The sequence below is a fragment of the Drosophila novamexicana genome, unplaced genomic scaffold, assembly GCF_003285875.2.
Source record: "Drosophila novamexicana strain 15010-1031.04,08,12 unplaced genomic scaffold, DnovRS2.1 tig00004555-arrow-pilon, whole genome shotgun sequence".
Classification (NCBI taxonomy): domain Eukaryota; kingdom Metazoa; phylum Arthropoda; class Insecta; order Diptera; family Drosophilidae; genus Drosophila; species Drosophila novamexicana.
The window spans coordinates 3284977-3311424 of record NW_020825052.1 but is presented as its reverse complement, the minus strand read 5'-3'; the positions used below and the strand labels follow the sequence as shown (position 1 = coordinate 3311424).

Sequence of the window (26448 nt, the reverse complement as noted above, 5' to 3'; positions counted from 1 at the left end):
ACAAAGGGAATTTAATCTTCGGCGTGCCACGTATATCCGTTATTTTCTATTCTATATAGTTTTGATCTATGTATAACTTTAAGGAACGAATGACTCGCGAACATTCTCAGTTTCCATATTTGATTTATTAACATACTTAAAAAAGAGGGAAAGAAAATGCAGCATTTTCCAAAAAATTATGCAACTTAATTTGAGCAAGCCACAAATTTTCGTTGCAATGTACATTGTCACAAGGCTGCTTCTGTTGCCGCTGTAGCTGTCGCTGCCGCCGGCAAGCCATAAATTCAGCAAAACACCCAGCTCAGCCTTCTCTCAGACCCTGCTGTTGCCGATTTTGGTGCATGCTTGTAGGGCTGAGAAACGCCCACACAACTTGGGCAAAGTTTGTGCGGCAGAACCACAGGCACAGCCGCTGCGCTGCAAGTGCCGGATGCCAGAAGTCGGGATCAGAAACAAGCTGCTACTAGGCAAAGCCGAAGTTGCAACAAGCGACCATCAGTGCCCCCATTGGGGCCTGGGTCATGGAACCGGGGTTGAGGTTGAGGTTGAATATGGGGCAGGCGCCTGTTGCGGCGCTGCATATAATTTCATTCATAGGGAAGTTGGAATAAACGAGCCAAAATCGAATCTACTCCGGCGCCGGCATGTGTAACAGTAACAGTAACAGGCCCCATTGCCTGCCCCGTCCTCTGCACGACGGCAACAAAAATCAAAGGATACTTTTCGGCGAGAAGCCAAAGTCCGAGCAAAGCAAACAACAATACAAGCAGAAAGGCAAAAGTTATTGAATTGAAATTCAGCTGGGTTTGAGACAACAACGTAATGTTTCTGTTATTTGTGCCACATGCTGTTTGTTGTTAGTTTTCTCTTCTTAGAACTACTTTTGGCTCTTTTCACTTCACTTATGAACTTCGACATTACGCTTTGCTATCTGTGCACAGCACAGATACAAGTGTATGTAAGTATGTACACATGTATATGCTCGAGTTGGAAGAACATGAGACGATTATACACTTACAGACAGCATGCCTGTGCTCAATTAAGAAACTCCTATTCGCTAGCCGAGACTTTGTTTCTTTAATATTGCCTGCTAAAATTCAATTGAATACTAAAAGGTTTTATAGAGTGCTAGATTTTACCAAAATATATCACAATATTTTACATATTTTACATATTTATGTACCCTTATACCAATTTTTAACGGGATCAAGGTATAAAAACAAAAACAACAGAGCTCTGCAGGAAAAGCTTTAACTTTGTAGGCTAGTGTAAATTCCAAATGATAAGAAATGCCTAGAAGCATGGAAAATCAAACGTTCATATATATTTTGATGTAAACAAATCGAATTGAATTTCTTGATATTGTTTGTAAGCATACTAAAAATGTCGCGCCGTCAGCAGGAAATTCAGCGCATTGAGCGTGAGGTGAGGGCCAAACTACCTTATCGCACCTTTCGTGAGATCACCTTTGATAGGAATGCAATTAAAGCCAGCATTGTGCCACTAAGCTTCATTGAGGCACGTAGGGAACGTGGTCCGATCTACGAAGCTCTGCAGGCTGAGTTACGGCACGAGGGCTGCCGGATGATGCCTGAGTTTGTGCGTTGTTTGGCCGAGAAGGAGCAGGCGCTGTTTGAGTCGGTCAGCATACGGGCCAGGATCATTGACGATCGCCCGCTGCTCTACGAGATGATTGATAAACTGAAACGGGCCGAGCTCGCGGTGATCAAGCGAAAATTCAAGGGGCTCAAAGAGTGCTTCACGCTCTTCTACGAGGCTCTGCTGCTGCTCGAGCCCTACCGTGTAACGTATGAGTATGCCCTGAATGCGGTTATGGAGCACATCGTGTCGTTGTGCCACAACATCGAAGGCCAGGAGCGGGACGCCGCCGAGATGATTGCTCGCATCTACCACAGATATGCACTATTTCTGGAACGTACTGGACAGAGAGCCAATGCCATTACCTATCTGACGGCCACCCTTGAGCTGGTCCGAGGACATATGTGGCTAGCCGAGCCGGACAAGGGATCGGCCAGCCCGATTCTGCATGAGCTGGTTGCTCAACAGCTGGCACGTCAACTGCTTATCTTTGGACGCCAGACTGTGCGCCAGCAGCCTGAGGAAGCGGTCGACATGGCCAGGAGGGCAACTGTGCTGATTGCGGAAAGTAAGTCAGAGGTAGCCGCGGCTTCAGGCAATTTGTAATATATTTCTCTCGTAGTCGGACGGCAAAAGAACTTGGACATATTTTGTGACACATTCTTGGAGAGGGCATTCTTCCTTATGGAGGGCAACAAATACCATGCCGCTCAGCATTGCCTCGAGCAGATCCGACCGGAGTTAACAGCATGCACCGAGTACAAGTTTGTCAAGCTAAACATTAAGTTCTATCTATATCTGGGACAGTGCGCCGAGAAGTGAGTAATGCATCCTGACGCTGTGTGAATCTGTTTGTGACCTCGACCACACCTTCTCTATAGCTTCGATAACATGGACAAGGCCATATCCAGCTTCAAGCGAGCTCTGCGTCTTTCGCGCCTGTACGAACACAAGGATCACGAGGCGGAAATACTGCTGAATCTTGGCAAGCTGTTCGCCAGGGACACCCAAAAGACAGGAATCGCCAAGAAGTGCTATAATCAAGCCAAGAAAATTTACATCGACTTTAACGACACTCACAGCAAGAAGACGGCCGTCTTTCTGATGGGCAAATTAATGGCCGATGAAATCACTCCGCTCTATATGGCCATGTTGAAGGCGTCCAGCTCACGCTATTGTGCCTTCTATAATTTACGTCAGTGGAAGAATCGCTGCCGTCCATTCTGGCTTAAGCTAGGGGATGAAATCCTCAAACAGGAGTCGAACAATATTTACTGCCTACTTGAGGAGGAGAAAGAGGATCCCAAAAACGAACCCGTCTTCGTCGATTTGGACGCCAACACATTCAAGGTCGAGGAAGGTGATATTTGATTCGGCGTATTTTACTTTCACTTGTGCGGGATTACTAAAAATTGTTATTGTTTGTTAAGTCCATGCGGCATCAGACTAAATATATGGCGCTCAGGACTGCACTGAAATCTCAATATTTTCACCAGCTGCTAGCCCTTTTTCCTAGAGCATATTTTCAGGTTTCAGTGCAGTCCTTAGCGCAGCTTTAAACCAGTATAATTTCGGCTTTATTACTTGTCTAATAATACTCAAAAGAACTGTAAGCTTACATTATATTCATTGAGTTAAAGCGAGCAAATATACCTTGAATATTCCGCAACATGGAAAATATTAATTGATCTTCGAAACTTAAACAATACGCATGCAGCCTGCAGCCTGCAGCCTGCAGCCTTTGCGTTGCCCAAAAGGGACAGTTACAAATTGGTGGCACTAACAATAACGAGGCAGCCACCACCCACAGCAACGCCCAGCTGTAAGTTGCATTTCGGAACAAGAATTTCCAGTGTGCCGCAACAAATGTTGCTGTGCATGTGGAAAACGTTTGGCAGCGGGTGGCAGCTTTTGTAAATTGGCAATGTAATGCGAGACGCAATGCAATAAATCCACAAACAACATGTCGGCGAAATGTTCTTTAAATATTTCCAAAATGCATATTTGTTATGTCCATACTGGTCATACACACATATATAACCCACACATAGGTATGAAACACATTGCATGTGCAGTTCCGGTGCAATATGACAGACTGTAACAGACTGTAACATACCGTAAAGTTAACATAGACAGCTGCTGCTAACATACCAGCTGTTAAGCCGAGATCATGCAGGCTAAGTACAAATGTATCTGATATTTTGCTCCGTTGCTGATGAACATTTTGCCATATTTCAGTTATACAACAATCCTGCTTAATAGTTTGCCTCAGCCGACATCCTATATGTTAATATGAGGCTGAGATGAGAGACAGAGGCAGAGAGAGGAAAGAAAGAGAGAGAGAGAGAGAGAGAGAGAGAGATATTGAAAGAGAAAGAGAGAGAGAGATTGAAAGAAATACGCCGAAAGGAAGACATTGAAAGAGAAAGAGAGGGAGTTAGAGAAAGAGTGAGAGCGAGAGAGTGACAGCGTGCAAAATTTTAGAGGATGAGCAAAGATACATTCTATTAGATGGCCAAAAAAAAAAAACAGTTAGTATAACACATATTCAAAGAGTAAGAGTAAGAGTAGAAGACCTCTAGCTGTACTTGAATTTGAATCGCGTAGAAAGGCGATATTTAATAATACTTTCTTTAGTTTAGCCCAGCGGGGGAGATGTAGACAAGTTAAGTAGGCTTAGACTGCTTATGGCATAAAAAACATACCAGTTTTTACAACCTCTACCCTTCAGATAAAAGAGTATGCACGCTTAAAAAAAACGTTATACTTGAAAACAAAGTCGTAAAGGCTAAGCAAATGTTTAAAAATTGTAGGTACAAATTTGTGCGAAACGAGGCTGTGCTAATACCAGCTTGCATTATATATTTATATAGAGTTATAAACCGACAATAATTCGCAGTTAAATAGCCGCAATGTCAACCCTTTCTATTTTGCGACAAAATATTTTTGTGTGCTTTGCCACCCGGCCGAAAAGTTTCTACCGAGCTGTAAAAGTTCGCAAATGAAAATAAATGCCTAAAGTTGCTTAATTAAAATGAAAATAAAAATGAAAACGAAAGGCGCCCCACTCGCCTTTTTTTTGAGGAGGAGAGGGAATACCGCGGCAATTAAATGAAGAATGTGCAACGCAGGATTTCAACCTGTTGTGGCAGGAACGTGATTCATACACATAATCTTATGGAATGTTAATCCCTCCAATCAGGCAAGTTATGTAAGTTACATTTGCAAGCGTTGACTTCCTAATTAAAAGTAAATCATGAACAGAAAATTAGCCTAAACCTATTCGAAATATTCATGTAAACACGCAGCTCCACACATGCCGCTGCACTTAACTTCCTTGTGAAACAGCACATTTAAATCAATTTTGTCTGCTTTGCCCAAATAGCGAACAAGAAGTTTAGAAAACTTTGTCAATTAAAACTTTATTTCTCAAGGCAAACTGTGAATTCTGTATAACTCGCGAAATAGTACAATGCAGCGAATGAATTCGGCTCGGTATTGGAAGAAATGCTTGTTATTACGTCCTTTATAAAAGCTCTCATCCAAAATTTATATTAATTCAATAAAACTATGCTTGGCTACTGTGTTGAAAGGGTTGCAACGATAGCTTGTTGCCTAATTAGGCAAATTGGCCTACACAAACTCTCGGCGAAGTGGAACCTTTTTAGATTCGACCATTCTGGAGATGGCCTTTGTGCTTTTTTATACCCTGGCGGGATGCTCTATGTGAAGCGCATTGAATTCAAACGCAACTTGCGCTTGTAGAGCTTGGTCAAATATTTTAAAGCCCAACAAGTTTTGAAAGTTGTAATCAAATTTGGGCAGCGTTACCAATGTATTAATAAGCTACTCAATAGATGAGTTCTAGTCAAGCTCTCAGAAGCGGACGCCCTTGGTTCCGATATTTTACGCTTTATAAAAATGTTGAAGTAGAAGCATAAATAATACAGTATAGATTCTGTAAACAGCTTATAAAGAATATGTACTCACATTTTCAGTCAAAACTGTATAAGCGTTTCATAATTAGCTCAGTTTTTGCACATTTGGATGGCAACAAAAAATGTAAAGTTTGTAAACTTATGAAATTGAGTAAAAAATCGCGAAAGCTTGATGCCGGATATTTCATTTTTTAGTCACATTTTGTAACAGCTTTTTATCGTTACAAAAGTTGATTGTTCAAGCCAGGGCCAGATTTTTTGCTAAAAAAAAAAAAAGAGTTCTTGTACAAAACATACTGTGTCCGCCACCTGCCAAAAAAAAAGTGTCCGCTCGTCAAAAGCTAACTTTGCTTAAAAAAGAAAGTAACACGATTGCGTCTAGCGCAGTTAGGTAAACAATTGTGCTAGTTTTTCCCATGTTTCATAATAGAAAAAAATACTTTAAAATTGTAAAGGGAATTATATTAAACATTGATTAAAAAATCGGTTTAGCTTTAAGAGAATCATGTCGAGCATGGTCTGACAAACTCCCAAAAATGACCAAAACATAAAATTTAAAAATTTTAACAAATTATAAAACAAAAAATAGATTTACAAATTTTTTTGCAAATCCTAATCTTTACAAAATATTGGTTAAATAAAAATCTTAAACAGTAAATGGAATTCTGTTGCCTTGTATAAAGGTAAAATAATGCGCTTGGGATTAATATTAGAAAAAGAAAAAAAAAAGTGATGTATATGCTATGTACTTACATATTGATAAAAGTAGTCTAAGATTGAATGTAAACATACACTGTAAGAAACTTCGAGGGTCTTAGCACACATATTTAAAAATTTTACTAATGATCGACTCGTATCCTATTAAAACGTCAAAGCGGTTAACAAAACCTGCTATGATTAGAAATTTGTAATATTCTTTAATGGGAAATTTGTATGGGATGACAATTTCCAAAAAAAATATGATCACAGTTAACATAACTTTTTTGTAATATTCAGAGATATTATATTCTTCATTTTGTATTCGGAGAAACTACTTTGGGGCACGCTTGGCCTATAATATTATTTGAGTTTTCTTCAAAACTTTTGAGAATATGTTCTAGGCAATATTTTAAATTTAACTTTAATTGAAATCTGAATATTAAAACATATTTAAGAAATGTATTTCTAAAAATTATAATAATTTAAATTGCAAAACCTTTTTTTAAGGACACTAAATTTTTAAATGAAAGTGTTGTTGTGGTGTGTTATTAGAGATGCGATGCGTTTTATACCAGGATTAGATCATCTAATTTCGATGTCTGCAAAAACAGTATAAGCTGTAGCCGTAGCTACTTCCGTCTAGAAGCCCCCTCGTTCTGTGGGCACAGATGTTTATCCCATCAACAAGTTGAGTCTTGGCAGTTTAAAGAGTCCGGAGGGGAAGACACTTAGGCCCAACGATCCATGTGAATTGGTTCTCATATATGAAATGTTTATGTTGAAATGCTTAGACGCATAACTTAACCAACTGATTATTGTTGCTTATTTGCCGTGGCTGGCATGATCTTAAAGTAGCCGTCTACCATATAAATTCTGGGATCATCCGGCCCACTGCCATCCGGGTTGGTTTTCCAACTGATCGTCAAACATGGCTCTCCGGGCTTAACTTCTTTTGGTATCGTTATTTGATAGTTCTTCGCGTCCTCAGCGTTCACATTGTTTTCAATAAGAAATACGGGTCGTTGGGCCACAGACCCTTCAGTTTCCGGCTGCTTGTTTACTGCAAAGTTGTAAAGATTGAAATATGCGCTCTCTAGAATTCTATCGATTCTACTTACATGGCTGGCTCCATACGCTGGCGAGCATCAGCAGCAGCAGCGGCAGCAGAAACTTGTGCAATGTTTTGTTAGATAGCATAATTTTCATGATTTTAATATATAAACAAAGCGCTAGAACTAAACGAAGCTTCAGCTTTGTTTTATATACTAGATGCTGCACGCGTCTGTCTCTATATAAAATGCGACTCGTATTATCAAGCAACGTCTTGAACCAGAGCAATCTCAGCTCGAACTGTTCGAGGTTCGAGCAACTCAGGCTGAGGGAACTCAAACTGTAGCCGCTCTATCTCTCAGCTATTCTCACATATTCTCTCAATATTACCTCACCTGGCTGAGCAGTTTAGTTAGCTTAGCTTATCGGGTCGTTGGGCTTGAATGAATCAAGCGCTTCTATATGCACATAGTGTGAGTAGAGATTGCCTCCTCAAGTTGTAAACAAAGCCCAGCCGTTGAATGTATCAATATCAATATGAACATGACGCTCAGCCATTGCTGATAGAGCTCCGAACCAAACAAAGGAAAATCTGGATGGCATCCACTGAGGTCATAGGCTGACCACCTACAAACTGGGCAAGCATTTGTGTAATGCGGCAGTTAATAATTGCTCTACTTTGAAATATAATTGAATGCCTTTCTTGCAGATTGATAAAGCTAAAGCTTTGAATGATTTTTGTGACAGGGGCTCAGCATTAACATGTATTAATTCATTTTAAGAGTTGTTGAACTTTATTAAATAATGGGTAAGCTTGGTGAAAGGGGCTTTACTATATGGAAAATTGCTCTACTCATATTCTAACTTGCCACGTAATGCGTAACGCACTTAAAGAATACGTTCCTCAGCTTTCTTGTCGTAACTTTGTATATCTTAAATCTCTGTTCTGTGGATAAATATATTGCACATCTCATATTTGATCGCCAGGGTATTTAAAAGCCGATTCTCCCTTTGCTTTAATCTCTGTTCTGTTTAGAAAATATCCTCATAGCTTAAAAATACTACTAAAGCTCCCAAATAATATTGAGATATTAATTTGAAAAAAATATTTTAAGTTCGAAACTATCATAAATTCAAAATATGTGTCAGCTTAATATAACAGTTACTTTAAGAACTGCTTGCGTGTGTTAACAGCTTGTCTAAAAACACACTGCTTGTCGCTAGTGTACAGAACCGCTTGTTTTTTGTATAGTTAGTATTTATAAAATACAATATTGTCGGATTTGGTATCACAAACTTTTAACGATTAGGTTACACTGCGTTTCAAAGTAAGGCACTATTTTTTAAATGAGAAATTTTATAACGATTTTTCAAATAAACATTTTTGGGAAAAATGTATTTCCCAAAGAATGAAGAAAAGCCTAATATTCTATTCAAAGCGTTATATCTATGTATACATAGGTATGTATAGATATCGTTGTGGCTTCTAATATCCTTTTCTTAAGTACCTAGACTAGTTTATAAAAATTGATCTATGATTGATCTCTGGCTAATTCTATACTCAAAAGCATTTTGTTCTTATTTAAGCGTAAGTGCGAAAGAAAGAAAGCCAAATAATTGCATTATATAAAACCTAATTCATTATTTAAATTTTCAAAATATTTGTTCTAAAAACTGATTATTCAGTTATTACTGGATATGAGTGAAATTATATGGAATAACATGGTAGAAGCACAACTAAGACATACCATTCATTTCTCAAAAGTTTAATTTGCAAAACTCTCAAATCAAGTCAATTTTGGCTTTTTATCTTTATTAACTTTTAATTGTATTAATAGTTTATATTAATTTGCATTTAATTTATTTTATCTGTAACTTACAGTAATAAACATTAAACGTATTTTTAAACAAACAAGCTTAATTGTAGTATGTATTTTTATGTGGTAACTTTAGCAACAATTGTTTATATTTTACATTGCAAATTAATGATCTCTGTATCTTGAATTGATACAAAGTTGTTAAAGTACTCTCTATTTGATTTGTAGCGTGTGGAGGGACTGGGCATATGTCTTAAGGACACTTGAAGAATGGTTAACAATATATTAAATCATATATACCAAACAACATGTCAAATGGAAATTAAATGAACTACTTTGACTTTGCCCTTGGACGGAAACCGTTGCTTACAAAATTCATATACAGAATTTAAATGAAAATAAGGTTCTTCCTTTGTTTAGAAAACATTGCGGCATTGTGCGGAAGACAAATGAAAACAATTTGTTTATGCAAATATTAATTCAATTTCTGGTTATAAAAAGAAAATCTTGAAACTTTTCCATTGGTTTTGTGTTTCTTGAAGTGCCGTTTTGTGTTGTTGCTACATTACACAGTCTTTGTAATTGTTTTTGTTATCGTTCTTATTTCAAATTGATGCTCTTGTCGAAAATCGTAACTGTTTGGGAATAATTGCCCCAAACCCGCCATTAAACCTCCGTGCTGTGCGTTTGAATGCGCACCTTTTTCACACTTCCATTGCGTCGCATAGGCGGTGAACTGCCCGATCCGGAATAGCCTGGATTTTGTATGCCCAGCGTTGGATCGGGCCTTGGACGTGGCTTTTTGAGACTGGAGCGCAGTGGCGAACGGGTAACAGACTCCAGCGTGGAGCCATTCGAAACGCTGGTCACGGTGGTACTCATAGAAGCCACACTGCCGGCAGTTCCAGCTCCATTTCGTATGCCGCTATATGGCTTTCCCGAGGCGTCTGTCACCGAGACGCCATTGCGGCTACGGGGCTCTTTAAAGCCCGGATTGTTGAAGGTGGTGGCACTAGCCGGCGAAGAAGCGTCCAGCGCCATTGTTGGATCGCCACCAGAGCTGCGCGAGAAAATGACGTCATACAAAGCGGCAACAAACAATGCAATGGTCAACACAATCACAACTATCTGCAAGCCAAGAAGAATATATTGTAAGTCAAACAAATCGATCACATATAATATTGCCAAAGTGCTCACCTGTAGATAGAAGGATATGCCACGCGATATTTTGAAACCGAAACGCTCCTGTTCATCGATTTGCAGGGCAAACAGCACTGTGGCTATTATTGCCAGCAAACCTGCCAACGCAATTAAATAAACTATTTAGTTATTCCTGACAGGCACGCCTGGCAATAACTTACCACCCAGCAGGGCCAATATGAGTTTGACAATGACCAGCGATGTGTAGGACATGACAACCTTCTCCCGCGACGATATCATCGCGTGTTGAATGACTGACAATATGCAAAAGATGCCCAGCACCGCTGAGCTGCCAACTGCCAAGAGTCCACTGACAAAAACCGCATCTGGATAGAATGAGATTTTAAATATATTAAATACTCGATGATGCCAGCAAAAGGGGCTCAAGAAATCAGATTGTAGTTAAGCTAGTCCTACTTTAATTGGAATTTATAATACATAATAATCATAGCTAAAATCCGCTTTAATATGATGAGCCTAGGTTTACAACTTGAGTTCAAAGAACTTAAAAAATTGCTTCCTTAGCCGACGCGCTGGTTCAAACCGTGAATCAGGCAAAAGGACAAAAGGGCATTTAATCAGATGTTCGATAGAAGAAAATATACTTTAATAACATTAATAAAGCACTGAGGAACAAATGCAAAAGTTTTTATTGTTTATATATTTTGTTTTTTTTTTTTCAGTTTTCGGTTAAAATCTTTCTCGTACTTAAGTCTCTTTGGGTTCTGATAGTCGCATCTAGGATTGATCAAAAATTGTACTTACTGCTCAGCCTGAACTTGGAGACGTCGTTGCCGCATTTCTCACGATTGTAAGTCAGTTGCTTGCACACTTTGAAGGGGCCAAAATAGCCGCGATCGTAGTCATAGCCACCTGTGGGAAGAGTGTCAGTAATAGAGATAAATGATATTTAAAAGTCAATTGGCACTCACCCGACGGACTGTCGTAGTAACCCCAAATGGGTATGCCGATGGCGACAGATGCCAAGGCAAAGCACACAAACCCCAAACAGGTCACCCCAGCAACATAAAGTGTCGACGTTGCCATATTTTACTGTACAGCATAACGAAGACGATGACTTGCTGGTGTATGCCCGCTAAAGACTGAGATCCAGGGTATCAAAGAGCCAAAGTGCTGCAAAAAATATGACAAAAAACATAATGCGACAATAAGTAAAACCAATTGCTTAAACATTCTTCAGTTTCAGCTGTAGCAAAGTATTTCTAATGCAAACAATATTCTCTGCTTCTTGCGGAACGTGTCAATTAAGCACAATATATCATATATGGCGGTCGGTGCTGTGGGCTGTGCACAATGAGGCTTATTCTCAGCTCATGATGTGTTAACTAACTATCCAATTTGGCTATTTATGCAGCCATTTCCCAGTCGTCGCCTGATTAGCTTTTGGCATTTTCTTGTTTAATGTGGGAGCAAATGCAATCCAATATTTGGCATTGTGATTATATATGTAAGTAGCAGCCAGTGGCCCACTTGGCTCTTCTTTAAATGCACATAAGTCATACAAAGCCCATGAGCCGGTTGTCAGCGTCAAGACGAACAATTAGATCTCATTCATACACAAAGAGCTACTTGCCGCTGACCTTGAAATGCGGAAAAGCTTACGCAGAAGTGGCTCGTTGTGAGATATGGAGATGCCTCGATACACACGTAACTGTGGGACGGTGTGTGCTGTGTGTGTGTGTGTGTATGGGTGGGGTGTGCACCCAACAGATATTTGTACTTAAACTGCCAGAGAATGGCACAGTTGTCGCAATTCTGTGACATTTTAAGATGCATGACAAATATTTGCGCTTTTAAGTAAGCCGTTTAAATAATAAACCGATTTCCTGTCATTAAATGCCAATTACAAGTAACATATGTGTATCACGTTTCAGTGTCAAACTATGTAAGAACAGAAATCTAATAAGCTACAAATTTTACAGAACTTGCAAGCGTTGAACCAACATAGGGCATGCCTCTGGTTCAATTTACTTAGCTAAGAAAGTATGGCCTCTATATATACCCCATCGGTCATGTTATAGCCAAAATTACTGACTAGGGTAAAAAAGAGAAGTTGAAGAACGTTAAAGCTATCGCATTTAACGCTGTGGTGCCGACTTTCTGATTTTAACTACAGTAGCATTAGCCAACTCATTAATGAACTCAGTTAATGTCGATCCAAAGGGGCGTTAAACAAAACATTTTTATTAAGTTCTTCAACTTTCAGTGACATAACGCGGCGAGCATAACGAAAAACTAGTACGAAACTTAAGATGACAGAACCGATACAGCAATAGAGACAGCGCCAAAAACAAACACGAAGCGAAGAGTGCCAAGAAATACTAGTCTTTGCAGCCGGGGCGGGCGGTTTGGGTGTCCAACTTCAAGCCGGCGTCGCTGTTTGTTGCTCTTAGCGGTAAATAGAGAACCTGAACCAGACAGCCAACATCATCAGCGGCAATAAAGTGAATGCAAAAAGTCAGGCGAGCTTCTTAAATTACCCGGCGAAAGACACGCCGTTGGTTCTGCTTCTTGGTTCGCCAGCGTTTGAAAGACCCCCTCCCTCCCGGTCTATGGTCGCTTGAGTGGAACCATGAGCTATAATAACTGTGCGGCGTTCTACTTAGCTGAGGGCAGGCAACAGGTTGTCGAAATTCGAAAGGTTCTCTCTCATGCCACGGAGATTTGTGTATGCCACATGAACATATGACAAGTTGGCCCCCATTCTCATCTGATCGATAGATCAATAGACCCTGCCCTGCGGCCAGCCTTACCTATGGCCCATAGCCCATGGCCAGCCAGCTCTTTCCTGACTCAGTACTCAGTTCCCGCCGAAGTCAGCCAATGAACTTTTCCCAATTGTGTCACGACTTTCAACTTGCATAAATTTCCAAGTCCCCTACCGAAGAGCCCGAACCGTGTTAGCTCCTTCGACTTTGGCTTTGGCTTTGTGTGGGCAACGAGGGCAGTTTATAGCGCTGCTGGCCATTTGATTTTCTTGTTGTTGTTGCTGTTGTTGTTGGTAATCCGCGCGTGATTCAGAGGTGCCGTGCATACATTTATGCCTATATGATTTACACGCGGCGCGTTGGTGTCAAGCCACCAAGCGGCATAGAAGGCAGGGGTATAGGTGGCAAGAGCTGAGTTATGCCAAGTAGATGCTGCTTATTGAGTAGCCAACACGTTTTCAACCGTTTCGGCCAAGTAATTGTCAGCGGGCCGTCGGGCCGTCGGCTACGCTGCCGCCACTTGGCAGCAGCCACATCGTGTGGGTTGTTGCTGTTGGTGTCGTGTCAGGGACAGCATTCGGACGCCCCATAAATTATAGCCTACATTAACACGAGTACATCTCCAAAAATAGTATCTTGAATACACGTATTCTTTTATCCTGATAAGCCTACGTATATGATTTTCCAAGAGTTTTCTTTGCGCTGCCAAAACAAGGGAAAGTCCCTTTTAACTCATTGCTTTAAACAAAAACAGAAAATCAATTGACGTCCATTTTCATCAGATCTTAATTAAGTAGCGCCAAGGCAACAGCCCCAAAAAGCCAGGGAACAAGAAAAATACAGTCGTCACTTAATCAAATGCGCCAAATCTGTTAGCCAAGGCGTACCGAAAGCCGAAGCCTATATAAAAGGTAACTTGGACTAATGAAAAGTCGCTTTTCCGCGGAAATTGGGTCAGCAAATAGAAAAAGGCAGGCAAACAGGAAATTTACTTCAATTTGTCGGTCTGCCTGGGAATCAAATGGCAAAACGTGTCGCGGTCGCGAGACTCGCATTTGGACGCCGACTCCGACTCCAACTCCAACTCGAAGTCGAAGTCGAACTCGGACGCGGGGTTATTACTTGTATAACATTCAAATGGGGCGCAACGTCTAACCTAGAAGGCTTCGCCAGCCGTCGCGGCCCGCCTTATGCCTAATGCATTCAGCCTAAAGCTATTTATTGATTTTCGCCAGAATCGTGCTCTGTTTATTGTTTGGTTTCAGTTGGCAACGCGACTTGGCCATTGTTTATGCCTCCCAGCCCGTGTGCCCAACTGCTTGCACTTGTTGCCATGGCAAAGTGCACAAACTTTTTAGGCCACAACACCCAAAACAACAAAAACAACAACAGCAGCAACAATGGCCACATCCAAGCTTCGCTTGGAAAACTTCGCAAATTGGGAAAATTGCAAAGAGTCAGCTTGCGGTTATTTGGCAAAACACTTTAAGGTTCAAAGAGCGAGCCATAATATGCGGCAGCTGCTTGACAAAAGCTGCTCGTAATTGAGTTACGCAGCAGCCAACTTCATCATTTCACATTACATTATTGTTCATGTTCCTGACCCGTTATTTACTTGAGCAATGTTGCCAAACTTCACATTTAGAATTTGCTCTCTGAGAGGTAGCCTCAGTTGAGATAATGCCTGTATTTCATTTGACATTAATTCATAAATCTCCGACAGCTAATCAGCCGGCATATCTCCAGTTCCAGCGACAATTATAACTGCTTAAGCACTGTTGCCAAACTTCACATTTTGGATTTGTTCTTCAAGAGAAAGCCTTAATTGAGGTGTTGCAAATCTCACAATTCTGCGCTCCATTTAATATTAATTAATAAATCTGTGACCATTTATCAGCAGGCATATCTCTAGTTCCACCAACAATTATAGCTACTTAAGCACTGTTGCCAAAATTCGCATTTCGGATTTATTCAACCGGTATTGCCTTCAGTACCTTGTCTTTACTCGACTCGAGCTGTTAAATGCTCTTGCACAGTTGAAAAACTTGACAAATCGTATTTGTTCTTTGAGAAATAGCTCCAACTGAGGCGTTGCCAAACTTCACTTGGATGTTTCGCTATTATTGTGAACTAATTTATCGTCTTTGACCAATAACTGGCCAATATATTTCCAGTTCCCTCGTCATTTTCATCTGTACCTAGTTTATAGTTGAAACAACCCGTTATATGCTTATGAAATGTTGCCAAACTTCACCTGTCGCTGTTGCACTAAATATTAACTAATAAATCGTCTTAGACCGCTAACCGGCCGGCTTCTCTTCAATTTACCGCCTTTTCCACATGTTTTTAGTTGGGTAGCTCGTTTGCCCCGCACAGACAGCACAAAAAATTATGGCCAGAAAACCGTACGCCGTTCGCACAGCGAGCAGCCGGGAATCATTAGGTATGCATCGACATGGACACGTTCTGCTAATTCTGCGTGTGTTTGTTTGTTTGTTGGTTGTTGTGTTGCCTGCATTTTGCATCAGAGGCAGCCGAAGGGGGGCTAAGCCGTGAAGACGCAACCGCCGCCTCGCTGCACTTTCTATTTGCCAAGCCAGCGAGCCGTGTGCCGGCGAGACTGGAGCCGCACACACGCGTCCCCAATGCATTGGCCACTTTAGCTAATGACTTTATTGAATCGACTGAGCCGAGCCGAGGCCGAGCATCTCTTGACTCTTTGTGTGACTCTTGCCGATCAAGCGCAAAATTAGCGCGGACAAATTAAATGAAAAGACAACGGGCCACCAGCGACATTGTCATCGTCATCACCATTATTATAACCATTATCATCAGCCAGGGGGCCAGCCAGGGTGTTAAGCAAAGCACTTTGGGTGTTCTCAATTTCATAAATTGTGTTAATACGAGCATTTGCAAAACTCACACAGACAAACATAATCGATAGGACTGCCCCATAAAGGGAAATATACTTATATTTGTGAAGTGACAATACTTATTATTAATATTATTAATAATAATATTATTATTATGGAACATAGTTAAAAACAAGCATAAATGAAGCATTCTTCTGGGAACGTTTTAAGCAAATAAATTAAATTTTTTGAGGAATGGAAAACCCATTTCAAGTTAAATTCAACGCATGTTATGTAAATATGAATGAGGCAAAAAAAAACAAGATAGACCATCTAGAAGAAGTAGAGAGAGAGAGAGAGAGCGAGGGGGTTGTTGTCTGAGACAGGCCACATGTGACAGCCACAAAAGCTATTGTCACCAAGAGACTCACCGTTGCCAGCGACACACATATGTGGCATAAACTGGAGGTGGTGGGGCAGATAGTTGTTCAGCCGTACTGGGCCTGTCAATGTGTTCTCGCTGAGGGCGTTGGCAGTTTGATTGTATACACAACTTGCATATTTATTGTCCAAGTTGTCATAATGAAAGATAAATAGTTGCAGCAAAAAGTTTAGACAATCAAGTGACACTATGAAATGCACCTTTCGAGGCACAGGTGGGTGAGGGAAGGGCGGCTTAGTTACTTCTGCAGCTGTTTTAATTTAAAACCTAAAAAGCGCTCAAGAAAAACTTTCACCAAAAACACAACAAATTTACGTCTGACGCTGCAATTGTGAAAACTGTTCGACTAGGAGATGCTCTTTAGGCAAGTTTAAGATGCGCACAGATAAATTTGAATATAGTTAGCTTAAACGTAAGACATATAGACACATGAATGAATTAAACTTGCAGCAAGAGGTTTTGTGTAGTTTTTATTTAGAAAAACTAAAACATGAGCATACCCTTTTCAATATATGCTTACAGTTAACAGGGTATACAAATAAAATATAGTCAGTGTGTTGAAGACATCACAAAGTAAAAGTTTTTCACGATGCAGTCAAACGTGAAAACCAAAGAAGAAAAGAAGCGCTGAATAGCCGCAGCGTCTGCCCGTCAGACGTCAACAGCTTCCGTAACGAAACCAATGTGGTAACTACAAATCAAACAAGAACTCCAACAATTATAAAACAACATAACCGACAACTGTGATGACGACCACGACAGCGACACTGCTGAAGATGGGCTAAGCAACCGCCATAGATTCCCCTACAGCCAAGTAGGCTGTCATGTTTTCTCACTGCCAGCAGCCCATGTTAAGTGACCCAGTTCCACGACATTGTTGCTCCAGCTGCTACCTAAGTTCCCTTTAGAAGCCACAAGCTGAAGCTGGGCTGTAGATTAGCTTGAGAATCTAGCCTGGGCTCTTGGCTTTTGTCGCTGTCACAAGCTGGGACAGGAAGAGAGGTAACACACATCTGATTTCATTTCCAACTCTATCGAGCGGAAGTTGTTGCCATATTTCTAATTAACAGCCAACTGTTGGATGACAATAAGCTCCAAGCTCAGACCAGAGCTTAACGATCGAAACTTGAAATGAAATCGGAAAAAAGTCTGTTGCTTTCCACGCAGCGGAAGTATCGAGACCTGAACAATTAAAATACTCAAAAGCGAGCATGCATTTCGATACTTACAGATGACTCGATACTCCAAGATGAGTATTCAATTTAGATCTAATTGCAAATGCTTTTGTTTTCAAACTAGTTTTTATGACATGTTTTTTACTTGCTGAATTCGGTTTTAGTATCCAATAACTTTATTAAATACTAACTTTATGCTAATCATAAATCGAGTTGCCAGAGTTGTTTTAGCTGGATTTACACCTGGCAACGGCCGAGCACGTGATCTATCTCTGTATCGAAACATTTTGGAGAACCGTCGGCCATTGACTAATTGCCAGGCGATTCCTCAGTATCTTTTTGTTTGTCCGTTTCTCTGTGGGTGTAAAATATCTTGCAGTTTATCAGCTGACACAACACGAACAACAATGTCAGGAGCTGACATTGGGGCGGGCTGAAGACGGGCGGTCCAGCCACCTGCCCTGGCAACGTGTGAAAGATTTCTGCATTGATAAGATTTTTACAGTAGCTTTGCAACGGGCTTGTTTACACTGTTTGTTAATATGTGTAAGTTCAAAGGGGTTTTCTCTTATTGCGAAAAAACAAAAAATTTTTGAATATAATACAAGCTTCAGGGTTAATTTAAATTATAATAAATTATTCATATACATTTTGTTTGGATAGATTTCTTTGACATTAAACATGCTTTTCTTAGAGTGTGGCTTGGGGGTCACCTTTAAAAACTTTCTAAGAAAAACTACCTGACACTAACAACCTGGCAGATGCAGTATGGTAAGGTCCTTAAGCCCACTTGCTTTAAGCTATATATATATAGATATAGGTATATATTTACTCCAACAACTGTTAAGAAATCAAATGTGGATACCTTTCTTGTATGGCTAAGAAAATTTCCGAGTCAACTCTACAAGTCTCGCCAAATATCTGGAACTAACCTGGCCAGATACTTATATTTAAGATACTTATATTTACCACGAAGTAGATGAAGAGCTTTATTCTACCTATTGCTCCCTTCATCGCTTTATTCAAATCTATTATTGTTGCTATTCGTAAGTTAGGCCTTGCTTTCATCATCATAATATAATACGCGTATTTAATAACTCTAACTTGTGCTAGTTTAATTAGCAACTGCTGAATTCAAATGCGGTGCAAAAGTGTGTACAATGGTTAAAGAAACTTTGCATTCATAGAAAAGTCGTCTGGTTAGACTCCCACACAACGGAATTACGACGATCATGATCGAGTTTTGATATGTTTATTTATGTACACTTTCGTCGGGAAACGAGTTTTTCATTGTGTGCCGCAGCGGCAGAGTTCGTGAATGGAAGCAGGCGAACAAGATACTAATGAGACCGCCAGAACTTTAAGATACTTATGTGTATATACAAAATACACAAGTACTACGGAGCCAATACTTTTGACAATTATATCAGCAACAATTTCGCATCATTTGTGGATTTCGGAATGGGGATTGACTCAGCATACGCATCTTCTGGCCGCTGCCCTTTTAATGTAATTCAATTTATGCCTTTCAGTTGTCAGTTATTGAACCGGTTGCTATTGTCTCTGCGTTTTTGTTTTTTTTGCCATATCTTGCATACACACGTATATACATATTTTAATTTTATTATTAATGTGTTTGTTACCCCTTTCGCCTGCTCTTGCCGGCGTCTCACGCTGCGTATACATAATTTGACTTTGCGATTCGTGAGCATAAGAAATTCGTAAAAAGCTGAGCCGCGGTTCAGGTTAATAACCTTGACCGTGAATATCTGAGAAGAGTACGAATATTTTCGAGTTTGTTAAAAGTAAAAGAAGCTGCAAAAACGGACAATATAAGTATAAATATGGCGGGACTTCTTGTTACTCTTTTACAAAGAAAGACCTAACAAAGTGCACTAATTAAAGCTAGAACCTTTTGTGTACAAAGTAAGTGGAAATCTCATTATTATTACAAGCAATTAATTACATTATAATAACATTATAATAAATAGCCTTGTAGAGTTTTAAAAACTGTCTCGCATTTCGCCCAATTAGAACACTTAAATCTACGTTTCTAATTGGATTTGCGACGTTTCATAGTCAGGCCTGATAACTTTTTAAGCCAAGTAATTTCCAATTTCAACATATAGGCTAAAGCATCTACAAGCTGCAGATACCCTGCACTACTTGTCAAGTATCCGACAACAGCACTTACTTGTCTAGCGTAAGATATAAATTTGCATAGAAGTAAACAAAACCGAATAACCTTATTCCAGCAAATAGTATAAATTGATTCCCTCAATTGTTTTATTTTTTTGTTCTATTGCAACATCGATTACTGTAACAAACGCTTGCAACATTTTGTTAGTTATGTTTAGCAGGGTCACAGTTCGAAACTCATTAGTTAAGGCAATCAACGCGATCTTCAAAGGGAGCCATCCAAAAAATGTTTGGTGAGGTCGTGACAAGTCGCAGAACTTGCCCAAAGATATCTATTTGTGCAAACAGAGCAAATTGATGGTCGTGGTCGTATTTGAGTATTCGATTATTCAAAGCACTCAAAGAGTACAAGAGCAAAAAGTGCTGGCACTCACTGTACGCGCATAGCTTCAGCTTTTACTCGTTTAACTAATAGGGTCAATTGTACAATTAATTTATAATTTTTATAAGCTCAAGCTTGTTGGCACATCGCCAAGTCTGATGGCACGGTGGGTTGGTGAAATATTATCTTAAAAATTGTTGACTTATTATCGAGTATAATTATTGAAACCGAAATGGGTTAAAGTAGCTTAGATGCTTTGGGGTTTCAACTAAATAGAGTGTGTATGCAATTATATAAGTTTTAATAGCCTAATGACCTATATATGGTTATACGTTCTATACGTTTCATACGTTCAAATGTTCATTATCGATAATTATCGATAGCAAATCAATAAATATGGACGTCCGGCCCAGGTGTTTGAACATGTCTAGCATATTAAAAGAGTGTGTATTTGTGTATTCTACACAGATCAAGAATATTGAGTATATGTATGTATTAAAGTTCCGAATAATTGGGCTGTCTGACAATTCATTAGCTTAAACAGTAACGACTACCCTTTCATATTTTTAATATATTGTGATTGCAATTGTGTTTTTAACCTTCTCCTCAACGTGTTCCCATTGTCACGCTCTCTTGGGGTCTGCTGTTACGACTATCTGTCGTGATTCACGCAATTTCTAGACTTTCCAACTTGATGACGATAGTGCTCTGCCAATCCCAAGTCTCATAGCTATACTCGTCGTTGCTTCGACGATTGCATACAAATTGCTGTTGTTTATTCTGAATGCATACACTATACTCTCATCTAATTAGGAGTATATACGGCTTGAAAAGGTCATATGACTTTTGTAAATAATAAAATAGCGTGATGTCATTTTTCTTAGCTCAAATTTATATTGATGCTCATTATGCAACTGCGTATAGAGTATCTAGTAGTCGTTTGACAATCCCATTTGATTGCTTCAAGTCAGGCTTGGGTTTTTATGTGAGTTTCTAAGTAATTGACATGCAGTTTTGTTTGTTTCCACGATTGTTAAAAATGTACTCTGTGATTAGTTCCGTCAAAGCATGATATGAGTTGATAAGAGCGTAGTAATTGCTGTGGCTAAGACATTATCATTTGATTAAAGTAAATACATTACGATATTTGGCTGCAAGGCAAGTGAGCTTAGATATTTGCTTACTTTCTATGTTCGATTTTCAATTCTAAATAAAATGTAAAAAGTAAGCTGCGAATGTTTAAAAACCTAATGATTCATGTCACTTGTTAATTCAAATCTGTTTCCATTAACTTTAATAGAACCCAGTTAATTTCCTGTCTACAAATCAATTTCAATTTGCTTTTGTTCCGTTTTGATTTCAAACCAAGTGCAACAAGCTTTCTATCTTTCCCCAAAACAACAAAGCCAAACAACAACAACAACACACGAAATAAATGTGTAGAATCGCTGAGCCGCAGCCTTTCCCTCACTGCTCTCCGCCTCTCACTCTCTCTCTCTCTCTCTCTCTTTCTCTCGCTCGACTCTTTTTCGCAGTGTGTTTAAATAGCTGCATAAATATCAATTAAAAAGCAGAGAACGCAGCAAATAAAGCCAAATAAGCCGAGAGATAGGAACCACACCAGGGGTCTACATAGAGCTCGATGCTTTGAAACTCAATTACCGTTCCCTTAATTACGAAACTTGCACACAAACGAGCGCAACAGCTACGTCTAAAGCTGGAGTTAGAGCGAGAGCGCGATCATGGGAGGGTATACAAAAATTTGCATTCAACTAGTTGCAGTCGCTTCTCATTTTATATGGCCATGAAGCTGCCGCCTAAGCGGGCAATGCATGCGTGCCAATGCTCCTCTCTCTCTCTCTCTCTGCCCCAACTTCTTTTCCCCACACATTCGCACAAAAGCTGGCCACGCAAGTGTGACGCGTTCAGTTGTTGTTGTTGCTGTTACGAGTATTAAGCCAGTCAACCAAAGCTTTTCAACCTTCTCTTCGCTCTCTCAGGTTATGTAAATATCTCAATGTAAACTGTTACTACACACACATGTACGCATGCACGTATGTATGCATGTCGCATGTCGCATGTCGCATGTTGGGAGTGGGCGTGGTAGACTTGAAAAATTCTTTCACTATGCAGCGCAGACAAATTTCGTTTTTTGGGGTCTCTTCATAATTTTGTCGTAGTTTTATTCATTGGAGGAAGCGCAGCGAACAAAACGAACGAAACAAAGGCAAAAAAAAACAACAACCAGTTTGGACTGTATTGTTGTTGGCCTGGCTGCGACGGCGACGGCGACGACGACGGCGACTGTGGCTTTGGCTGCGGCTATAGCAGGGCTAACGGTGCTTAACGTCACCTACTTTTTACTCAGTTTTTGGTAAATAAAATACTTCAACGGCATGCGATCGTGAGTGTGTGTGCGTATGAGTGTGTGTGTGTCTAACAGTTAAACCGGTTCCAACAAATTGTGCATTGAAAACGAAATGATTTTAATACCATATTCCCATTGAAAAAGGCCAAAAATAAAGGGTATACTGGAGTTATGCAAGTTTGTGTAACAGACATTAGAAAGCAGGCAAAGCCGGGCCAATCACGATCTAGAGAAATATTTGGGAAATAGAATTTCGCACATCACGATCTATAAAATGGGAAAACAGATTGAAGAAGCACAGCCGTATGTAGTAAGGCATTTTGCTGGGTATCTACTAGTCGTGCACTGACTAGAACACTTTTACTTACAAAAAGAAGAAGCAAAGCTGAAGTGTAAGTTGAGAGGCCCCGCTGTTTCTTGGCCCAGTTAAGTTGCCCCAAATGCACCTCGTTTTCTAAGACGCGCCAGAATCTGTTAATTGGGTAACATATTTGTCCTCACAAGCTTTTCCATACAACTGCTGGATTAAGAAAAAACACATTTACATATTTTAACCAACGCTGCGAAACATGTTCAGTAATTTGAGCGATAAGACACACAGACGTGCCAATATCTAAAGAACGAAGACTGAAGAACGAAGAACTCGGCTGCTTTACTGTCTGCGGAAGAGCGCGTGTCACGGCCAAAGCTTCAAGTCTTCCCCGTATACAAGTTCCGATACGCTGTTCATTATGTGAAAAAGAGTATATTGGTTTTGTACAATGTCCGTCTAACTGTCTGTCCGTCTGTGTTTCCATATGAAAGCTAGTTTTTAATATTTATTTGAACTAGAACTTTTAAAATTGAAACATTGAAAATCTGAGAATTTTAAAGTCTTAAAATTAGAAGAGTACAATCTTCTCAGATTAGGCTGCCCACTTACTTCCACTTCACATCTTAGATTATAAAGAAGACTAAAGAAAATATTATTAAAAACCTTAGAAAAAAGACTATCTTTAAGGTGCAGAGAATCGGAGATTCAATATAGATCTAATATGCAGATCATAGAACCCAAAAACTTTACAAGCATAAAACAGATAAAATACCTTTAAAAAACACAAAATAACTCAATTTAAGATTGTTCAAATACACGACAGCTATACAAGCTACGTCAGCTATATAGACTTTATACTAAACTGATCCAATCCTGCGGCAATTTTCATAGATTTGGTTAGGAAAGTCCTTTGCTTTATCTCTTTCTATCTTAACTCGGCTAAAGTGGTCAACAGGGCCTGGACAATAAATATATACAAAGCTATATAAAAGTATGATCAATATATGTCGGGATAGAGCTCCAACATTTTGCTATTCCACTTCGATTCGTGCAATGCCCGACCAATTCGAAGGTAATAACCCCCATTCGACCTCTTTTTGCTATATATATACATATACTTAAACCGCCTTATCAGGCGGACTCGTTACACAGGTAGCAAACTCCTTTACTCTGAGAGAGGGTGCGGGGGGAGCGGGGCCTGCACATGCACAAGAGTTGTTAAAAATTTGCATAGCTTTTTCAGCTTGCAGCTGGGAAAACGCCGGGGAAGTCTGAACATTTATAAATAATTATATTATACAGCGCCAGCCACAAACTAAAACATTTTAAATGACTTTCAGTCACGGCAGGTAACAAGTGCACGAACAACAACAACAACAACAACGATAACAAAATTTCATCGGTTTGGGGGAGGGGGGGAGCGAAAGGGGAGCTGAATGCAAAGTTTGCAACTGCTGTGAAAATTTGCACTGTGATAAGAGCCGTAAATTTTCCAACTGTGATTCCTAATGAGCTTCTACGCGAAGCAATTAGAAAACTTAAAATTTGTTGCTGTCGCCAAATGCGGCTAAAGGCAATTGCCAATTTAAATGGGGCAAAGGTGGCAACAACAACAACAACAACAGAAGCATTTTCACATGAAAAACCGCACAGAAAACGCGAAACAGTGAGCTCATGGGAACTCCAGGTGTGGGTGTGCCCAGCTGTTCGAGCGTCATATTGTCATTGTAATCTAACCTTGGCCAAATGCCGCCTAGCCATGGCCATAATTTAGACAACAGAGCAGAATTTGTCTTGTGCCTTGTTATCTTGGCCAAACACGCAAGGGATTCACATTTAATTTCGTTTCCTTTTCATGGCTAAAAGGTCGCATTTAGATACTCGCACTCGCACTTAGCTTTGACCTAAAAGCTAATTAACAACTCGGCTCTTGCCTTTTTGGCCAAAATGGGTGCAGCCCTCGTCATGTGGATGACCTATCCAAACGGTTGACCCACAAAATCGCCGAAATGGGAGCATTTAGAGTGGGAGATGGCGCCCCTTAAAGCTTCACATGTTATCAATTTACCTAATAGACTCCATTTTTATAGAATTCTTAAAACATGAAAAAGAATTGGCGCGAGTTGCACTCAGATTAAGGAAACAAAAATATGTAAAAATTAAACATAAAATATTTAAAATTTAATGTTAAAGCTTCACTTGAGCTTCTCTTTAAAGCTTTAACTGTACATTGAAGTGGGATGTACATAAGTATGAGTCATGTATGTGTTATTTATGCTTTATGCTGCAAGATTGAAATTTGAGCGGGTCAGCAAAAGCTTTTGGGGATAGGAATGGAGACCATAGGATGGCTTGAGATCCAAGAAGAACGTTTGAGACTGAGTCATTTGATAAGTAAAAGCTTTGCAGGTAGAAGAATATTCGATAAGATACGAACAAGATCCGTTTAAAAGCTTGCGCGACGCTTATCGGAATTCTCGGCGAGTTTTCGCAACAATTCTAATTGGCAATGTTAATAAATAAAATGCAAATGCATGCAAAAGTAAACAAAAGAGTCAAGCAATAAAATTCCAACCAACCTGTAGACAAGTCTAACCTGTTGCTGTTGTTGCTGCCAACGCTACGCCGACGCAAGCTAAAGAACTTTAACTTGAAAGCTTGACTCCGCTCGCTTGCCTCTGTCGCTCTCTCACAAAAACGCACACATACAGCAGCTCTCGCGCGCTCTTACACACATGCACAGCCAGGTAAGCTTGGGAGCAACACGTCTCGCAAGAAGAAGCAATATTGAATGATCGTCATGTATGCGTACGACTATGTGTGTATGTGTCAATTTTCTTACGGCTTACACTTTTTCACGGATACTTTTTGCACTTCTTTTAGCTTTTGCTGAAGCAATAAAAAGCGTGTCGTTTAACTCCTTACACTAATCAAATATACCGCTTCACCGGCGACGATATTGAAAAACAACCGCACGAACACAGCCCGGCAAGCTACACTTTTGTATACATACATACATGCATATGTATTTGGCTATGTATTTACAAAAGCCAAGCTTAAATGGCAACTTTTCGAGACGTTTACTGATTTAAGCCCGCTTAAATGTGTATTTACTTGCATGCTGCTCACATTTGTATTGGCGTTGAATTTCTGTTACTGTACGCTGTCGATAAGCATTTCAAATGTAGTTTTTTTAAATTTCGTTATTACTAACTTAAATAAAGTTAACAATTCGTTGTTACGCGCAATGCACGTCCGACGCGGTTGATGTTGTTTATGCTTCTGAAAGCAAACTTTGTCTTACGTTACATACACGTAACATTAACAGGTGGCGCTTTTTATAGACTTTGGCTTGCTGTTAACGCAAAAAAGAGCAAAACGCAATATTGCTCTGTTACGTTAAGACACTATTATTAACAGATCAAACGATATCGATAATCGAATCAAATTCCGTAAACGCGCCAATTTTTCCTTATCTGTATGCTGAAAAAACGCTGAAGCAATGAAACACAAATCGACATATATTACAGTAAAGTAAAGCATTTAAATTTAAATCAAAAATTTTGCGTTTGCTAAACGAGAATATGTACATTTTTGCGGCAACTTGTACCGCAGTTTAATGTAAAGTCGATCTTCGACGACGACTGTTAATGACTTTCGATTACAATGTTGATTACAACATATTAATATAATATCGTTTCGAATTGAGTAAGAAATCCCCGACAATGTTTTGAGGCATTGATAG

At 39.8% G+C, this 26448-nt stretch overlaps 3 protein-coding genes across 6 annotated transcripts; 1 reads left to right on the top strand and 2 right to left on the bottom strand.

The window, feature by feature from the left end:
- The first annotated feature begins 1313 nt into the window (after positions 1–1313).
- On the top strand, positions 1314–3192 carry LOC115770451. Its single transcript, XM_030715729.1, has 3 exons — positions 1314–2167; positions 2222–2417; positions 2481–3192. Exons 1-3 carry the CDS (start codon positions 1384–1386, stop codon positions 2968–2970), a joined length of 1470 nt encoding a protein of 489 aa, XP_030571589.1. The 5' UTR covers positions 1314–1383; the 3' UTR covers positions 2971–3192.
- A 3533-nt stretch (positions 3193–6725) lies between these two features.
- Positions 6726–7563, bottom strand: LOC115770286. Its single transcript, XM_030715521.1, has 2 exons — positions 7355–7563; positions 6726–7296 (listed from the first exon to the last, which is right to left on the bottom strand). Exons 1-2 carry the CDS (start codon positions 7440–7442, stop codon positions 7049–7051), a joined length of 336 nt encoding a protein of 111 aa, XP_030571381.1. The 5' UTR covers positions 7443–7563; the 3' UTR covers positions 6726–7048.
- A 1555-nt stretch (positions 7564–9118) lies between these two features.
- On the bottom strand, positions 9119–25963 carry LOC115770400. Of its 4 annotated transcripts, none has more exons than XM_030715653.1 (6): positions 25283–25963; positions 11236–11437; positions 11069–11176; positions 10465–10629; positions 10301–10401; positions 9119–10231 (listed from the first exon to the last, which is right to left on the bottom strand). In XM_030715653.1, the coding sequence occupies exons 2-6, from the start codon at positions 11348–11350 to the stop codon at positions 9770–9772; spliced, it is 951 nt and encodes a 316-aa protein (XP_030571513.1). In that variant the 5' UTR covers positions 11351–11437; positions 25283–25963; the 3' UTR covers positions 9119–9769. The 4 variants fall into 4 exon arrangements, with proteins under 4 accessions (XP_030571513.1, XP_030571514.1, XP_030571515.1 ...); XM_030715654.1 differs by having other exon boundaries at positions 25300–25963; XM_030715655.1 differs by having other exon boundaries at positions 25553–25963.
- Between the last annotated feature and the right edge of the window lie 485 nt (positions 25964–26448).